At 42.3% G+C, this 19134-nt stretch overlaps 1 protein-coding gene across 3 annotated transcripts in view; it reads left to right on the forward strand.

The window, feature by feature from the left end:
* ADAMTS9 (ADAM metallopeptidase with thrombospondin type 1 motif 9) overlaps positions 1-19134 on the forward strand; it is a 139078-nt gene that overhangs the window by 98824 nt on the left and 21120 nt on the right. For 2 of the 3 annotated variants that reach the window (XM_079957641.1, XM_079957642.1), the window contains exons 29-30: positions 4062-4229; positions 14543-14716. In XM_079957641.1, the coding sequence (XP_079813767.1) occupies positions 4062-4229; positions 14543-14716 (342 nt within the window). The remainder of the gene's footprint in view (positions 1-4061; positions 4230-14542; positions 14717-19134) is intronic. The other variant, XM_079957643.1, reaches the window with a different exon arrangement.

The following is a 19134-nucleotide window of genomic DNA, read 5'->3' on the forward strand; positions in this document are numbered from 1 at the left end:
ATTAGGAAAATAATGTTGTGTTGAAAATGGTATGAACATTTTATAAAAATAAAAATCTGGGCCTGTCTTTAGGTTAAACGGTCAGATCAGGATTGGGGAATTGTTTTTCTCTTTAAGGCACATCCCCATGGGGGTAATGTGTTGGGGGCAGCATGCCAGCAGGTGGGTAAGGCTGGAGTCAAAATGAGCAGGACCGCCCCACAGTGATTTGCACCCTTATCCATAAGTGCAACCCATCCATCAGATGATTCATAATCCCTGACAGCGCATCTGAAATTTGCATTGCAAAAAAAAACCCCTCCAATGCAAAGGGCATGGTAGTGGGACGACTTTAACCCTTTGCAAATTACTGGGGGTAGACACACCCTCCATTCTCTCCAATGGGAGTTCCCCTCCGCAATGCAAATTGTAGGAAGCAGGGGTCCAGTGCAGATGTGGACCATAGTGCGAAGAACAAGAGGGCTTTAATCCAGTGTTCAAAACCCCCATTGTCCTAGGCACATTTTGCGACAGGGCATTTCATTAGCGTGAGCTCTGGACCTAAAATTTCAGATTAAAACTGCAGAGTGGAAGGAAAGGAGGACCTTTTTCTGCCTCCACAATTCCAGCTACTCTCTGAAGATTGGAGAAGAGAGGCTCTTAAGAATATTAGCGGGTGGGCAGGGAAAGGACTAGACCGTGTGAAAAATGAACATAATATTTTAGCTGCAGTTCATTCATTTTCAGCTTTGTAGTCTTGTTGTTAAAAAAAGTGTGCCTATAGACGTTCCATGCCATTTAGCTACTAGCTTTCCTATCTCAATTTTATAACACTGCTTTAACCCTCCCCCAACCCCTGTTGTGGTCCCAAGGTAGAATGGGGTCCCAGCAGATAAAATTGGATGCACAAAAGCCAAGGAGGAGAGGCTAGATGGAAGTCTTCTGAGAGCCACATTTGAAGCGCAGGCCGCGATGGCCTCTCCCAGTTCCCCGCCTTTGTGTTACATGAACTTTATATCAAGTAAAATATCTGCAATGTGTGTTTCTGCTTCTGCAACTGTTTTGTGCAATAATCCCTTATCCAAATTGCTGTTAATTCCACATTGCAGAAGCAGAGCCCTATTAATATCATCCCACCAGTAGCAAATGAGCATTTAGACCGGGAGCAAAGCAAGAGGAGAGCTACTCTGCCAACCCTACAATACTTATAGCCGAAGGTCATGACATCACTTTGTCGTGCAATTTGGCAGGGCTTCTTGTGGAAAGTGGGTGAGCATGTGTAGCAGAAATATATGCCAGTGAAGGGCAGTTGCCAGGTTTTTTTGTGAATGGAAATGTTTAATGTGTTGGCGTTAATGGCATTGTAATTATAAGAGGTGGCTAAGGTGCAGTTAATAGTATGATAAATAGATAATCTGAAGATTTTCTAAATCCCCAGACAAAATGATGGATTCTCCCAACTCCTGTATCCACCTCTTTCTAGCTACCTTAAATCTTTGGGGGTGGGGTGGGGGTATAGAATCAAAGAATTGTAGAGTTGGAAGGGACCCAAGGGTCATCTAGTCCAACCCCCAGCAATGCAGGAATCTAAATGCTTGGGGGCACGCGCATAATTGCAATTTAAAGCCCTACACAGAACGAGGCTTCTATAAATCAAAAGAAGAGCTGAGAGGCCTGTTAGATGTTAGTGGTCTGCATCCTCCTCCATCGATTCAGCTCTGAAAAGAAAACAGGAGAGTGTTACTTTCGAAAGATCACCACAGAATGTGTTTGTGCTAAAGGATTAAGCTGACATTGTGTGTGATATAACATGTAATGACTTGTTTAACATGTAATGAAGAAATCGAAATTGAATCTCTCCCTGCGTCATGCTGAGTAAGAGGCCCGTTCAGCAAGGAACTGTCATATTAAATTCTTGTTGTGCTTCCAGACCCCTTTTGATTCCTAAATCTTTTGGTGGAGACTAATCTAAAATCAAAATGGTTCAGGGGCCCACATGCCAGAAGTGGTCACATTTGTAAAAGTTCAATGAACCTGCAGAAGGAGGTTGAAATTTGTTGCTTTACTACAAAGCTTGCAGCCAACACACCTGCTGGTTTGCTTTTTGCTTGGGATTGTAATGTCCTGTTGTGCCCACTTTGCCTTCTTTGGAGCTGGCTACATAAAGTGTAAAAAATACTGAACCCCTTCTGGTTAAATACACGTGTAATTAACAAGCAGCAGCAAGCCACCAACCCACACTTTAAAAGGCAGCACTAGTAACATTTTCGATATTAAATATTTGTAGTTGTCCTTCCTTCTGTTGTTACGGTCCTTAAAAGACAGGTTTCTGCAAAACAGAAGGTGAAAATTATGTGCCAAAATATGTCAGGCTAGTTATCCAACTAATTTTATTCCATGACCTGCTATTCAGGACTATTTGTACTTCCAACAAAGTTCTGCAGCTCTTTACTGTTTATATAATCCAGCACCTTTGAATTGCCACTGCAGGAGATCTTTACAGTTTCCACGATGATGCCCGCTTGTATAACAAAACGATATACTTAAGTAACACAGAATCAATTCCTTGTTTACTTTTCATTCAGTTCATACATCTCACTCTGTTAACATCTAATCTTCCTGCTTCTGACACATTTCTCCATCACTGCTGGAGGCAGCAGTGACCACTGAGGCATTTCTACCCTCAACACTGTCTCCTAGCATGCGTTGGGGTAAATCGTGGTACAGAGGAGGAAAAGGGGGCAAACATTCTTATCCCACTGGATCAGTTGCATTCCCGATGTTTGCCATGAATTGGAAGGTGATCATCTGTAGTGGGGAGCCAGCTTAGTTAGGTAGATTTCCCCACAAGATTTAGAAAATGCAGAGGGAGCCTACACAGCAGCCACCCTCCAATGGGTGTAGACCAGAAATGCAGTAGAAGCTGGGGAGCGAGTGTGTTGCTCCCCATTTCTGCCTGTCACACATGATTGACAGTGTTTGGAGGAACATGGTTAGGATTGCACTGTTAATCCTCCCTGTGTTCTGTCCAATTGCTTTTCATGTTTGACCAAACTGCGGGAGGCAGTGGGAGACAGGAGTGCCTGGCGTGCTCTGGTCCATGGGATCACGAAGAGTCGGACACGACTAAACGACTAAACAACAACAAAATTTGGACTTCTGGAGCTCCTGCCTCCCCAACACCCCAATTCTATCATAATATAGAAGTGTAAAGAACTGATTCCTGTCACCGCTGATAGTGAGAGGTGGCAGATACTTGCCCCAGATATTTTTTCCTACCTTCTCCACCACCACCGTTCCTCAGTATATTTCAGTCTTCTTTCTCATGCTATGTTTGCATTTAACATGTACAGCAAAGCTCTTGCTCCCCTAATAACAATCTTTGCTTCACCAAACTTTTTTTCAGAGTCACTCCTTAGTCCTAGCTACTCACAAATCCATGCAGTTCAGTTGTGTTCCCTCATCATTGATCCTTTGCTAATCTTAGATATTTAAAATAAAAATAAAAATGTTGCATTTCAGAACATTCTAGAGAATATCAAAATGCCCGTTAAGTTTGACACAAAATGTTTATATTCACAGCAGTAATTTTGGTAAAAAGACCTACAACTAGGGCTTTTTTCAGGTGGAACTCACTGGAACTCAGTTCTGGCACCTCTCAGGTAGGCGCCATTGCCATTATATGAGAACAAGGGAGGCATTCGTGGTGAGTTCCAGGACCTCTTTTTCTAGAAAAATAGCACTGCCTACAAAAGATCTGAAAATATAGTGTGGAAGCGGCAGGTTTTTTTCACCAAATCTCCTCAGTTGCCACTTCTCTCTCCTCCTTTGCTATGCTTTGGGATAATGACCTGTGCCGTATTTATGGGAAGTTAGAGGCTGAGGGACAGCTATTGCTTATTATTATTGCTAAGCAGCCTCAGGGTACTCTGTTCTTTCTAGTTCTCTGAGCGGGGGACATGAAATCCACTTCCTTGCTCACTTAACACCCAAATAGTCTTATGCTGTATTTTTCGCTAAACATGTGGAAGGCCGTAAAACTAGCTGTATAAGATATATTTGTCTTTACCTTTACATTTCAGTGTTCTGTCTCTTGTGGACGAGGGCAGAAGTATCGAGAAGTTTATTGCTTGTCGAAGGATGGGACACATTTAGAAAACAATCTTTGCAAACACCTGGCTAAACCGAATGTGCAAAGAAAGTGTAGAGGTGGCAGGTGCCCAAAGTGGAAAACAGGAGACTGGGGACAGGTAAGGTGTGATATCCTACTTTTTGCGCCAACAACTATGGCTGTTAATAAACATCTGGGTGTTGTGGTTGTTTTAAGGGAGGGGAATCATAGCTCAGTGGTAGGACACGTGCATTGCCTTCAGAAGGCACCAGTTCAATTATCACCCTCTCCAAGTAACAAAACTGAGATTGACCTCTGCAAGAGGCCTTGTATAGTTGTCACCTGAAAGTACTGAGCTTGATGGATAAGGGGGTTGATCTAGATTTTATTTTCCAGTTTATTAAAGCTGCTTCTCCTGGATATATGGTGTCATTGTTCAAGATGGAAGGGGCATGTAGACTTCCCTTCCCACCCTACGCCTCTATATGTTTTTCTTTTTGAACACATGGAGGGAGCAGGATCATGCCTGCCCTCTCTCCCCGCCCCTCTTCCCACTTCTCATTTGTTCAGCATTTACGGGAAAAGTATTGTGTGCGCATAAATTTCCACGCTAATACTGAATGAGCAGAAGTTGAGAGACAAGGTCCAAGGGCATGATCCTGCTTTCCACCCACACGTTCATCATGCAGGCATGGGATGAGAGATGTCTGCGTACCCCTGGGTTGCAAATCTTCCTTGGTTTCCCAGCAGATGACTTCATTCAGTCCAATCTCTCTAAATGGGACAGTCAAAGGCAGATAGATCTAACATTGGCTGTAGGAATCCTCCACTGTGGCATGTAAATTCAAGCTTTAACCTTCCTCTGTAGCTTGACATAGAATTTTGCCTTTTTAATGTGTTTTACAGTACTATATATATTTGTCAGGCTTTTCAGTAGTGGTCCCCTGTCTATGGAACATTGGACCAATGCTGGCATTTTGTTTGCTTGGTCGTCCCCCCCCCCCCCCCCCGCATCAATCGCCTTTTATTTCTCCAGGCATTTTTGAGTATTAATTTTCTGCAGCAGTTGAATTTTTTTTTGGGGGGGGGTGGGGAAGGAATCAGTGTTCGAAACTCCCATTGCTCTAGGCACATTTTGCGACAAGGAATCTCATTAACGTGAGCAGTTTCTGAGCTCTGAGCGCAGTACTGCACCTAAGATTTCAGTTTCTGCAGAGTGGAAGGAAAGGGGGACCTTTTTCTGCCTCCCCACTTCCATCCACTCTCTGAAGACTGGAAAAGAGACCCTCTTGAAAACATTAGGGGGGTGGGCAGGGGAAGGACTAGGCCATGTGAAAAATGAACAGTTCATTCATTTTCAGCTTTGTATTCTTGTTATTTAAAAAGTGTGCATAGACACTCCATTGCTGCACCCATAACCTAGGATTAAGGTGCCATTTAGCTCTTAGCTTTCATATCTTGGTTTCTAACACGGGGGGGGGGATATTTGGTAGTCGAGTCCGTGGGGGGACATAGACGGATGTGCCTTATTGTGTGACCCCCTTAGTACTGTTTTCAACATTTTGCTTTGTGTTGGATTTTTAATTTTTGTAAGTTCCTTTGAATCTTTTGTGGGAACATAGGAAACTGCTTTCTCCCAACTCAGACCATTGTCCATCTAGCACAGCATTGTCCACACTGGCTGTCAGCAGGTCTCCAGGGTTGCAGGAAGGAGTCTCTCCCACCTGGAGATACTGGGAACTGAACCTGGGATGTTCTGCATGCAAAGCAGATGCTCTACCACTGAACTATAGCTCTTCTTCAACAACTCACAAACTGAGATGATGATGATGATGATGATGATGATAATAATTCTATTTATACCCCGCCCTCCCCAGCCAGAGCCAGGCTCAGGGTGGCTAACACCAGTAAAATTACAATAAAATCATAATAGGGGAAAAAACCAATTTAAAATACAGGTTAAAATGCAATTTAAAATGCAGCCTCATTTTAAAAGTAGCCCATAGATCAAAACTGTAAGGAAAGGGAAACATAAGGGTCAGACTGAGTCCAAACCAAAGGCCAGGTGGAACAGCTCTGTCTTGCAGGCCCTGCGGAAATTTGTCAAGTCCCGCAGGGCCCTAGTTTCTTGTGACAGAGCCTTCCACCAAGTCGGGGCCAGTACTGAAAAGGCCCTGGCCCTAGTTGAGACCAATCTAACCACCTTGCGACTTGGGACCTCCAAAGTGTTGTCATTTGTGGACCTTAAGGTCCTCCGCGGGGCATACCAGGAGAGGCGGTCCGTAGGTACGTGGGTCCTAGGCTGCATGAAAATGATACTCAGAAGTAAGCTCCCAACAGAGGGCATTAGAACTGCACAGCTAATACCTTCCTTGGATACATTTCACAACCCCTCTTGTAAAGCCTATTGTGGAAGGTTCCACTAGTTAACGGAAAGAGAGAAGGAAGGGAGGATGTAAGAAATCATATGTCAAATTTCTGTCACTCTGGATCAGTGATCTCCTCCTGTCCTAGACCTTTTATCTATGCTGTGGCCATTCCAGTTAGCATACTTCCAGCTAATACAGTACAGCTCCTTTTGTAAACAAAAGTAGAGGAGATCAGCCCTTGTGGTTGCTAAGCAACTGTGGGCTGCCGTCAGGGCTGGTGTCATACATAAGCAACCTGGGCCATGCAAAATATCCGGGCCTGTGCTTCAACAGTTGCTGCGGGGGCTAACTGAGGGAAAGGCGAGGGAATAAAATGAGGTTGTTCAAGGAGCGGGCAGGGGGTATGGTTGAAGGACATGCAAAGGCAGATGACAAGACGTGAGACTCTTCAGGCAGCCATCAACCTGCCACATCTTCTTACCTTACAAATCATTGGCCGCCCCAAAGGGAAGAGTAACAGTGTCAGAGAGAAAGTGTTGTGCCTACCTTCAGTACAGACAGGAGTGCTTTTGCTTGCTGTCAAGCCTTGCCATTTCTGCATCAGTTTGCTATTAAAAGAAAAAGTCTGCACACACAAAAATTCCTCAGCATTTTAGTGCACGTTGCTCCTAATATGGTATACACATTCAACACGAAGAAGTGCGAATTTTGAAAGGTAGCTGAATTTCAATTTGCGTATTGATCTGCAATGTGCAAATCGGGTATGTTCACATTAAAATGCAAACCATATTTCTTCCTATCTCTCTGGCTGGACTAGGAAGACAGGTAATTTCTCTCCTCCTTCAGGACCCCATAATCATAATACAACTAGGCAGAGGGCCTACAGACCATGAGAATCATAACATGGAAAGACTTCTAAAACAGAAATGCATACACATACACATTGTGTCTTCAGCTTTCCTAAAGCCAAGCTGCTGAGTTGAGTCACTCGACATCGCTGGTTTGGGGCAGGCAGCTTTAGTTCAGCTTTAGCCGAATGTATAATTTGGTTACTCGCTTAACATGCTGTCGCTGGTCACAGACTTTTAACTTAAGCAGACAGCTCTCTGTGGAACTCATATAATTATTGGCAGATTGAGAAGAACTGCCTTTGTAAGTGTGGGAACATCCTTTTTAAGAGGCAGTGAGTTTGCCATACTATTTTTGGACCCAGACTTTTCTTTCTTTCTTTCTTTTTTCTTTTTTGCACCTCTGCTTTTGAAATCACATCTTGCCCTGAAAGCAATCTTTGTGGCTAATGAAGGCATGCCAGCTGACGCACAACGGCCTGTCAGATGCTTGAACTTATATAAAAACAGACGTTCTGAAATTTCCAAGTATTATCTCAGATGATTGGGGCCCAATTCAGAAAGGACGCAAATTAATAAGGATATAGTATGATTTATAGCCTGCGATAATCTGTTGTGACTTGGCAATTAAAGGCTATGATTGCAATGCTCTGCCTGGTTGCCTGTGCTTCGCCCCATTGAAAAGAGTGGGGTAAACAGCTAATCTGTATGCTAATGGTTAGCCCATGAACAGGCCATTGAGATCTAGACTTTGTTCTTCAGATGGTGTAAACCGAAATGTCTGTCACCTTAGTATAGTGAGTGGTACCAATCTAAGCCATCTGGACGTCAAGCTGTGGTGATAGTGATTTGTTTTTTGGTTTTTATTTTCATTTACAAATATATATCTAATGACACCCACAGAGAACTTTTAAAAATCTGCTGTCAGTGTTCCAACAGTAGTTCCTTATATAGTCGGTCTAGAAAGGGCTATCATTCATCACCATGCAGTGCAATGACACATTTTGTCTAGCTTTGCTGTAGGAAAACCAAGAGTACAAGGAGGCTATGGATAATGCCTCTTTGGAATGTCATGGCTCTTTCTGCTAGATACTGACATTGGGGGGGGGGGGCAGGGATTTATAAGCTGCTTCAATGTATTCTTCATACAGTATTTTCATTGGATGTCAGAGAATATAAAAGGGATTTCAGTGCACCCAAGGTTTCGTGGGCTCCTCTTACATCAAGGAGAAGGAACTTGGGTGTAAGATAAGAAAAAAAAAAAAAGATGTGGATGGTGCCTTGCACTTTAATCTCAGGGAAGGAAATATGCAGCCTTGTTGTGTTCTTTAAGGTGCATGGAGGCAGGACTTGTGGGAGGGGAAAATGCCTGCAGAAAGTATGATTTGCTCCGTAGGTTTCCAGAATGGTCAACCTATGGGGGAAGGGGAGAAACAGGCAAAAACTCACGACCATGAGTTATGCATGACTCAAGTTCTCACTCTCTGTGGTTTTGGTCAGCAACAAATTTTCTTGAAGGGTCACTATGGCCTAGTTTGCACAATCATATCTTGGGCTACATAAGTCAGGATATGCATAAACTGCATGCCCTGAGATGTATATCGCAGTCACCAGCCAGATGCTTATGGAAAGTCCACCAACAGGACTGCTTTGGTTCCCTGGTGGCTGGTACACAGAGGCAGGCAGCTTCTCATCCTGGAAGTGGCAAATAATTATCAGGACAATGAGTGACTTTCCAGGGTCCCATCCTGGTTTCCTAAGCCATGATGTAAAGGAGAGGTATGCGGTCATATACAACCATTCCCCGATGCTTTGCTTTGCCCAATGAGTGAGTTCCTAAACCACTGTTAACCACAGCTTCCTGTTACGTGCAAACCCAGAAATTACTGCTAGTAACCTACGACAGAAGGAGCTGGCATGGTGCTGTCCAGCTGTATTTCACTACAACTCCCATCAAGATAATGGGAGTTATAGTCCACAACAGCTGGTGTTAGCTAAACTGACCCATGATATTAAGCCATGGTTTAATTATGGCATAATATCCTGACTCATCTGTCAACATTTTTTTTTTTTTAATTAGGGGTAAAGCACATTTTAAATTAAGTTTTGGTTGTTGTTTTTTAAAAAAGGGCAAAGCAACATTTTTCACAATACTGATTTCTACCAGGTAAATACTAAAGGCAATGCCATATTGCATTTTCTTCTTTCAGGTAAAGTATTTATTTGCTAGAATTGTGATAGATCTCACAAATATCAGTTATGTACATTGAGATCTGAACAGCAAGATTGTTTTCACTGTATACATGATAAGTACTACTAACATCTGCCTCTAAGGAGCTATTACTACCTCGCTAGGATATTGACTCATTACTAATAGGGAGAAGTCCTCCAGTTCAATTTAGCTTAACTCATTTTGTATCAGTCTTCTATATTATCGCAGCATTCCTGAAAATGAACGCCCGTAAGTATGAGAAACAAGGGATAAACTCCTTTTTGAAATACATTAAAGGGAACGGTTTTGTATAGATTCCTCTGGCTGTGATTCTGCTATTCAACTATTCCATAAGGATTGCAGAGGATAAGCAGTGTTATTAATCACAATGCAAGGCACCACACCACATTTGGGTACAGATCAAGCTCTCACTTGCTGTATCCTCACCTTGTCGTGGTGAGTGGGCTTGCACGTTCCTATGACCCTTGTGAGCGAAGCCGTCAGGAATCTCGTACTCCCAGCAGGGTTACCCAAGGCGGCAAGGTCAAAGGGAAGTGTGCTGCACATATCGTCAAAAGTAAGATTCCGTTCTGGTTGCTGTTGCCAGTTCCTTCTTTCCCAATAGTCCCAGGCCACAGATCGAAATCTCGCCCAACTCTTGCATTAAAATCACCAAGGAGGTTAATTTTATCTTCCTTAGGCGTCTCTGATAGGACGGTATCCAGCTGAGAGTAAAATTTTCTTTAATGTCTTCATCGGCATCCAGTGTTGGTGCATAAGGGCTTATAATAGTAGCCTGCTGGTTTTTGGTGAGTGTTATTCGAAGGGTTGAGAGTCGCTCATTAATGCTGGTAGGGACTTCTGACAGGAGCTTCACAAGATCGTTTTTGATAGCGAAGCCTACCCCATGTATTAGATGTTCTTGTTCAGATAGACCTTTCCAGAAGAATTTGTAGCCTTCGTTTTCTTCCTTTGGTTGTCCCTCGCCTGCTCTTCGAGTCTCTTGAAGCGCTGCAATATCGATGTTAAAACATGGCAGCTCACTTGCAATGAAGGCAGTTGTCTGTTCAGAACACTTGTTATCTGTGTTATCTGACAAAGTCCATATATTCCATGTTCCAAATTTCGATTGTCTTTTACGACCGCCGGGTGGTGACCCCACTGGGCACAGTAATCCAGTCAGGGAAAAAGGGAGGCAGACTATGTTTAGGGCATCTTTTCTAGCCCCTCCCCCTTTTGGGGGTGAGCAGTGGATCCTAAAAAAGCGCTCCAATTGGAGAACCGCCTTTACCAAAGGTGTCATGGGTTTTGAATACACTCAAACTCAAGACGCAAGGGAGAAAGGTGCTAAGAGGAAGGCACGCTTGGCAAAACCACACCGTTATCAACTCCTGCCCAGAAACCAATGTCCCCAATGTGGAAGGACATGTGGATCCAGAATTGGCCTCCACAGTCACTTACGGAATCATTGTTAAAACCGTATTTATGGAAGACAATCTTACTCGGCTACGAGTGATCGCCAAAGACGATCACGGGGTGCATTGTGTTCCACTTTTTCAACTTATAAAACTAATCATAACTGTTTATAACCCCCCCCCCCAAAAAAAAAAAAATGTCTGAAGTCCATTTGCTCTTTGGGTCTCTTCCCTTTACGGGGCCATACCAACACTAAAGCGTGCAACACTGAAGAAGCCCTTTTTAAAGTTGTTTACTCAATAAAGAATGGTGATTTGCCAGGGGGCGCATTGTAATTGACAACTAGCTGTAAATGTAAGAAAATGATATGAAATTGTTATTTGCAGGAAAATGATAATTTGTGTTGAATTCAAGGACATTTTGCTTTGATAGATACGACATTATTGGGTTTATAAAGTTGTTTTTAATAACTCTTATATTAACAAGTGCTCTAAAACTTGTTAAACTAATACTTGCAAATGTTATTCATGATCTCTGTATTTCAAGTATCTTATAAGTTCAAGGAAGCTTAAAGATACTACATTACTGGATTCTAAAGTGTTGCTTAATGGTCCTTGCATTATTAGCAAAAGCCAATCTTCAAAAATGCTAAATGTCAGCCATAATATCTGTGTTTTAGCTACAAACCTTCTTGACTTTTAAACTTTTTTCTTGGTAAAATTAATTATCCTCTTCTGCACACACTCAAACTGCCTTTCAGGATCTACTAAAGAGCAAAAAAGGGGACACGGGTGGCGCTGTGGTCTAAACCACAAAGCCTAGGATTTGCTGATCAGAAGGTTGGCAGTTCGAATCCCCGCAACGGGGTGAGCTCCCGTTGTTCGGTCCCAGTTCCTGCCAACCTAGCAGTTCAAAAGCACGTCAAAGTGCAAGTAGATAAATAGGTACCCCTCCGGCAGGAAGGTAAACGGCATTTCCGTGTGCTACTCTGGTTTTGCCAGAAGTGGCTTAGTCATGCTGGCCACATGACCCAGAAAAACTGTCTGCAGACAGACACCAGCTCCCTTGGCCAGTAAAGCGAGATGAGCGCCACAACCCCAGAGTCGTTCGTGACTGGACTTATCTGTCAGGGGTCCTTTACCTTTACCTTTACCTTAATGAGCAATAATATCTCATCCATTTGCCATATTCAGGCAGCAATTCCATGTATACTTGCCAGGAAGAAAGTCCAGTTGAGTTGTGGGACTTACTTCCGTGTAAAAAATGTGTAGGATTGGACTGAAGTACTATCAGTATGTCGTTGGTAACACATTCCCTGTGAATAAGTGAGCTCAGTGAGACTGACTCAGAAATATAAGATTGTTTACATACTCCAGACATTATTATTGTTTACTTTTTATTATTTTAATGAATCTTCTAAAAACAAGGACAAATGAAACTATTTTTCCTAACCTTCATTAGGATTAGCTTTAGACTGAATATGTTAAAATAATTCCAAAAACAATAGTAAATTAGGATGGGGCGGGGAGAGAGAAATAAAGTGGAAAGATAGTTAGCTATGGAATTAGACATATGCTTAAGTCTGCTTTAGTAGCTGTGGGGAAGCTTGTAGCATGATGTGGGAAGAGGGACATATCCAGCAACCTGATAATGATCCTGTTACTCCATAGTTTTCAACAATGACAACCTTTCTGCCTCTCTGCTTTGTTTATCTGCAAGTGCCACCTTTTGCCACCCTTGCAATTTTCTAGATCAGCTCCATTCTTCATTTTTCTATGGAGCTGTTGGAACCAGTTGTGACATTCAATAAGTTGATAATTTAACACAGGTCTTCTCTATGTGACTGTGATCTGTCATTTACCTCACACAATGGAAGGAGAAAAACGTTTGCACAAGGAGTTCTGTACATGTAGCTGTGCACTGAGTAATTCTGCTTGAATCCCATAGCTGGAAATGTTTCTTCTTGTTTCTGTAAGGCCTATGGCCCTGCAACATGTTTTCTTACAAAAATATGAATTTGGTGGCTTAAAAGCTTGGCTGGCCCTAATGTGATACAGAATTGAGGTGGCTGCCTCAGTCAACAGATTCTCGACAACACTAAGCGGTAGCTTTATTGTCAGTTATATTCTTCTTTCAGTGGGTGAGTTGGAAAAGTGATCTTGTGTATGTGCTATTACCCTCTGTCCTGTAGAAAGTAATGCACACTGATTTTGAGTGTGTTACCCTAATGGAAAAGGTGTGAAACAGCTGAGATTACTTCAGTCATATCAGTTATCAACACAGCATAAGAATTTACATGCATTTATGCTATATACAGGGATGTGGGTGGCGCAAGTACTGCTCCGGTACTGCTCCGGCGGGAAGGTAAATGGTGTTTCCGTGCGCTGCTCTGGTTCGCTGGAAGCGGCTTAGTCATGCTGGGCACATGACCCGGAAGCTGTATGCCGGCTCCCTTGGCCAATAAAGCGAGATGAGCGCCGCAACCCCAGAGTCGGCCACGACTGGACCTAATGGTCAGGGGTACCTTTACCTTTATGTTATATACACTGCCCTGAGATGGTTTGTATCTTTAAAGATAGCATGAAAACATTTTTAAATAAATACTGCATATGTGGAAGTGAGGTACCACTCAGGTCCACAAGGGTCTTGGTCTAGTCCTGCTGAAAACCACTGGCATGTAGCATTTCAGCATTTCCTACAAAACAGCAATAGGAACTACCTTTCTTAGGATTCAGACTGTTGCTGTTTCGCTGGTGAGATTCAGTCTGCTCACGTCAAAGTGTGATTGGCACTCTGGCGCAACAAACTTGCTTTTTTTTTTTTTAAGGCCTTTGTGACAAGGAAAGCACTGGGGGGGGGGAATGCAGTGGGAAGTGTGGGGTAACAGTTGCATTATGCAATATCATATACAGGGCCGGATTTAGGTTTGATGAGGCCCTAAGCTAACTGAAGGTAATGGGGCACTTTATACGCCCAGCTGTCCTTTCTCAACAACAAATTGTTGCTGTTTTTTGTGTTGAATATATACTACAGTATGTGGTAATTTATGTACCCAATAGGTATCTAAAGCCATTTGCCCTGCAACCGGTCCATGCAGAATGTAGGCACCCTATATATAGAAATGAGCAAACCAGTGATATTTCAGGGAGCAGGCTAGCAGGCAGGGCCCATTACTTATATCATAGGAGCCTACACAACACAAAACACTGCTGCTGTATGTAGGTTTTATTTTATTTTATTTATTTTTTTCTTATATTTTGGAAATGTGCATCCAGGTTTTTCCCCCCTTTAAATCATTTTTGGGCCCCCAAGAGAGTGGGGCCCTAAGCTATAGCTTGTTTAGCTTATACGTAAATCCGGCACTGATAATATAACATCCACACAAGCAAATCATAATAAAAGCTCAATAAAGAGCAGGGGTTGTGTAACCTTCACACAAACTTGTGAAAATGAATCAGAGTGAACGCTCAATGAGCAGGTTGCCTGGAGGAGACCTCACAAGTTCTTCTTTTTTTTTAATATCTGAACTAAAAACTTCCAATGTTGAAGACAGACTGGGGGTGAAAATAGGCAAAACTTTTGAGCCTTACTTTTTGTGCCTCTTCAGTGCTCAGTGTCCTGTGGGAGAGGAGTTCAGCAGAGAAGCGTTGTCTGCCACCTTGGTACTCACAAAACAGCTAGCGACACCGAATGCAGTCAGTCCAGCAGGCCAGCTTCTGAACAAGAATGCCAAATGACGGGATGTGCCTCTTACAGCTGGAAAACAGAGGATTGGCAAGATGTAAGTAGACTATTTATTTATTTATTTATTTAGTTACTCATTACGCTTTGCCTTTAGTATTTATATATTATTAAGGTGATTTCAGCTAAAAGAAATAGAATGATACAGAAAAAAAAGAAGGAAAAGTGAGAAGGAGAAAAACAACAACAACAAAGATACATATAAAAGCGAAAATATGGGGGGGGCAGTATACTACATTCCCATATAAAGGTAAAGGGACCCCTGACCATCGCAGACGACTCTGGGGTTGCGGCACTCATCTCGCTCTATTGGCCGAGGGAGCTGGCATACAGTTTCCGGGTCATGTGGCCAGCATGGCTAAGCCGCTTCTGGCGAACCAGAGCAGCACACGGAAACGCCATTTACCTTCCCGCCGGAGCAGTACCTATTTATCTACTTTCACTTTGATGGGCTTTCAAACTGCTAGGTTGGCAGGAGCTGGGACCGAACAACAGGAGCTCACCCCGTCGCGGGGATTCAAACCGCCGACCTTCGGATCAGCAAGCCCTAGGCTCTGTGGTTTAGACCACAGCACTACCTGCGTCCCGGATATTCCCATATATTCTTGTATAAATTGGTACAGTTTAGTGTTATTGTCCTAGTGTTTGTGTAAACGCTAATAGCCTGCTACATTTTCCGTTGTGCCATTGATAATTTCTATAAAAATATTCTCCTCTGAAAGATTTAACTTTTTCTGCCTAGTCATAGTTACACAGTCCAGCATATTCTCCCCAAACCTGTTAAGTAAAGAACACTGTACAAACATGTGTTTCAGAGAGGCATTGTCCTTGCCACATCTCCAACACTGAGCTATCTTAGCTAACCCGTTTTTATACAACCGTACAGGAGTCCAATAAACTCTAAATATTGTTTTCCGTTGTATTAATCTTAATTTAAAATCTAATTACACCTTAGGTATTGAAGCTAATACATTTTCCCACTGGCTGGGTAATAATGTAAGGTCCAATTCTTTATTCCAATCATCTCTTACAGTCTGCATATTGAACTTGTGTGTTGTTCATAGATACCTATAAAAAGTAATTGCTAGTTTTTTTTATTTTTGAATGACTTGTCCAATTGCTCCAAAATCTCAGGTATCTCAGAAGCTGAAAGGGCTGACAGCCCAAACAAACTTGTTAGGAGATGTTGTAATTGAAGATATTTCCATTGGGCTGCATCTGATAGGTGATATTTTTGTCTTAAAACAGCAAAAGTATAAAAGTCACCTTCCCTATCTATATCAGTTTTTCCAATGTTAATACACCTGCTTCCATCCAGTTTTCCCATATCACCATCTATTTTTGCAATTCTTCGTGTGCAGTTTCCCCACAGAGTAATTTAGCATGTGAAAATGGATCAAATTTGTTTTTATTAGCCAGTATGTTCCATATTCTTCTAAGTGATTTAATTGTTTCCAGATGTAAGCAGACTATAATGTGGTGGGACTATGCTAACATTGAATCAGAGCAAAGGTGTTCCTGATACTCTTTGCCATCACATTTGTCTTTGTGGGGAGTTAGACGGCACAGAGAGATGATGGGATAGTTGGCCGGTTAAAAACATACTGTCACCATGCTTCGTGTATCAGGTCATTGCAAAGGTTGACTCCTTGAGTGGGAGGGGGGACACTTGAGATCCCCAAAGAACAAGTGGGGTATAAAAAGACACAAATAAGTAGCACTGAACAGATTAGCCACCAACTATATGTAGAATAAGGGACACGGGTGGCGCTGTGGGTTAAACTACAGAGCCTAGGACTTGCCAATCAGAAGGTCGGCGGTTTGAATCCCTGCGATGGGGTGAGCTCCTGTTGTTCGGTCCCTGCTCCTGCCAACCTAGCAGTTCGAAAGCTCGTCAAAAGTGCAAGTAGATAAATAGGTACCGCTCCGGCGGGAAGGTAAACAGCATTTCCATGCGCTGCTCTGGTTCTCCAGAAGCGTCTTAGTCATGCTGGCCACATGTCCCAGAAGCTGTACGCCGGCTCCCTCGGCCAATAAAGCGAGATGAGCTCCGCAACCCCAGGGTCGGTCACGACTGGACCTAATGGTCAGGGGTCCCTTTACCTTTACCTATAGGTATAATAAGATCTCCCTCCGAGTTCCCGCACCAGTGCGATGGCTTTCTCCTTTCTCTAGAAACCTTGTTTATGGCCAAGTCTCCATGACCAAGTCTGGAGATACGCTTTGGAAAATGAGCCCATCTTTGCAAAATACCCCCTTTTTAATGCTTACCAAGTGTTCAGTGCTACAGCACGAGCCAGTAGGAACACATGTGGCAGATTTATTACAGAAGCACTGACACACACCTGTTGGCCCTACCGTGCAGTAAGAAAGTTTATCGGTTCTGCTGTGCTAGCTAAATCCTGCATTAGCGCTTTTCATTTGGCAAGCAGGCATAGAGTAGACATGCTGCTGTGGGCAAGAGTCGGCTCGATCATCGGAATGTTAGTTCAGGCAAACGTGAAGCATTAAGTTCTTAAGGAAACACCAGGACATGTTCACAAACCTATTAATGCTGGTGACTTGGTTTGTTAATTAAAGCAGGAAGCTTAATTTTCAGAAGGTAAAAGGCAGAGCTTTTTAAATGAGAAGTGTTTGATCTACCCCACATAAGAAGTGGACGACATAAGCAGATTTAATTACCACTATGCATGGCATATGGTTACCAGGGTTGTTGTTCTTTTCATCAATGTAATCTACTGAGCTGATACAGGATAATTGAAGAAAGCAAGTTTGTTCTATTAAAAAAACGCGTCTCTTTAAATAATTTTAAATGTAAGATCACCTTCCTTTGAATACAATTACTTTGTTTTTATTTTTGCTATTCTAGAAACAGATTTCAATACTGTCCCCATTGGTAGTGAATAGCTATTGTAATGCCAGGTATTTTGGGTTTTTTTAAAAATAATAATTTTTATTGATTTTAACATATAAATTATAAAATGTACCATGAAACTTATCACTTATACAATCTTTTTAGACTTCCATCAGCACCTCTGATAATCCACCATTTTGTCCACTTCTTATACATTTCTTAACTTTATATTGCCTTTAAATCTATTAACAAATTATCCTTTCCTTTATCTATTTTTGCAATACTTCCAATAATACTCCTCACAGAACTTCTTGTAAACCTACAAACGTCGTCTGGTCTTCACAGATACTTTTCAAATAATCCGTAAATTTACTCCAGTCTTCTGTGAATTTCGGGTCGTAATGCCAGATATTTTTGTCCACATCTCCCATCCGCACTGGCCAGGTGCCACACTGGCTGGAGCTGATAGGAATTGTAATCTAAAACATCTGGAGAACAACATATTAGAAAAAGGCAATAGTGTATCTATTTCCAATATATGCTAAACCTAGGATACATCTACATGTGTCTGGGCAGAATCTAGAAATGGTCATTCTCTTTGAGTGTGTCTCGCACTGGCTGACTGGAGGCATGGTTCTGGGCAGTCAACCAGCTCTAGAAATGACTACTTAGATCCCCAAATCGTTCATGACAGGCTGGCCCTTTTGAATCCAATGTTTGCTGGAACTTAGTCTACATTCACATGACAGTTTCTTCTGTTTCCTCAAAGTTTCCCTAATTTTCCGCATTATGGTTCTGCTTTCAAATGACATAAAAGCCACTTCCAGAAATACAGCAGAATGTGGCACAAATTTAGTGCTTATTTACCTTTTACTTGGTCCAGAAAGACACCTGTTTGCAAAAAAACCCCAACCCATATAAATGAACACTAAATATGCTCTCTTTACTCCACTATATTTTCAGAAGTGGTTTTTGTGTGGTATGAAAGCTCAGATATAATGGGGGAAATGGAATAAGCTGCTTTGTGAATGCAACCTTGGTCTATTCATCCTGATGTATCCAAGTGCTTGGAATTCACCTGGAGAATTCACCTGTAGCTTATCTTTTGCAAACAGGGTCAGGCATCTTTGGATGTGAATACGCACCATCTAGTACAAAACAGTGGCGTACCAGCACATGTGCTGACACATGTGGTTATAAATGAACCTAAAAACAAATGTCTGCCTTAAAAGTTTTGTTGTGGTGCTTTTAAAAATGTTTCTCCAGAGCCTGCTAAAAATGGATCTGATTATGGAAAAGGTTATAAGGTGGAGAATAACTTGTCATTATTCAGAAGCAAGGAAAAGGGATGTACCAGAAAGTTCTGGGTGTCTGTGGCTTCATAGCAGTCGGCATTTGTTAATCTTGCCCTACACAGTCAAGATTTCACAGCAGATTAGTAAAAGAAAGCAAAAGCAAAAAGAAACCTCTGCTATCTTATATAAATAGAGAACTCTCCTTCTTGCCCCTCTCTTGTCTTCCCATTCCTTTGTTTCGTAAACATTTTCTAGACAGGTAGATCAGATTATGAGGCATGTATGAGAAAAGGAAAGCAAGAAACAGAA

Source organism: Podarcis cretensis (genome assembly GCF_951804945.1).
Source record: "Podarcis cretensis genome assembly, chromosome: 2".
Classification (NCBI taxonomy): domain Eukaryota; kingdom Metazoa; phylum Chordata; class Lepidosauria; order Squamata; family Lacertidae; genus Podarcis; species Podarcis cretensis.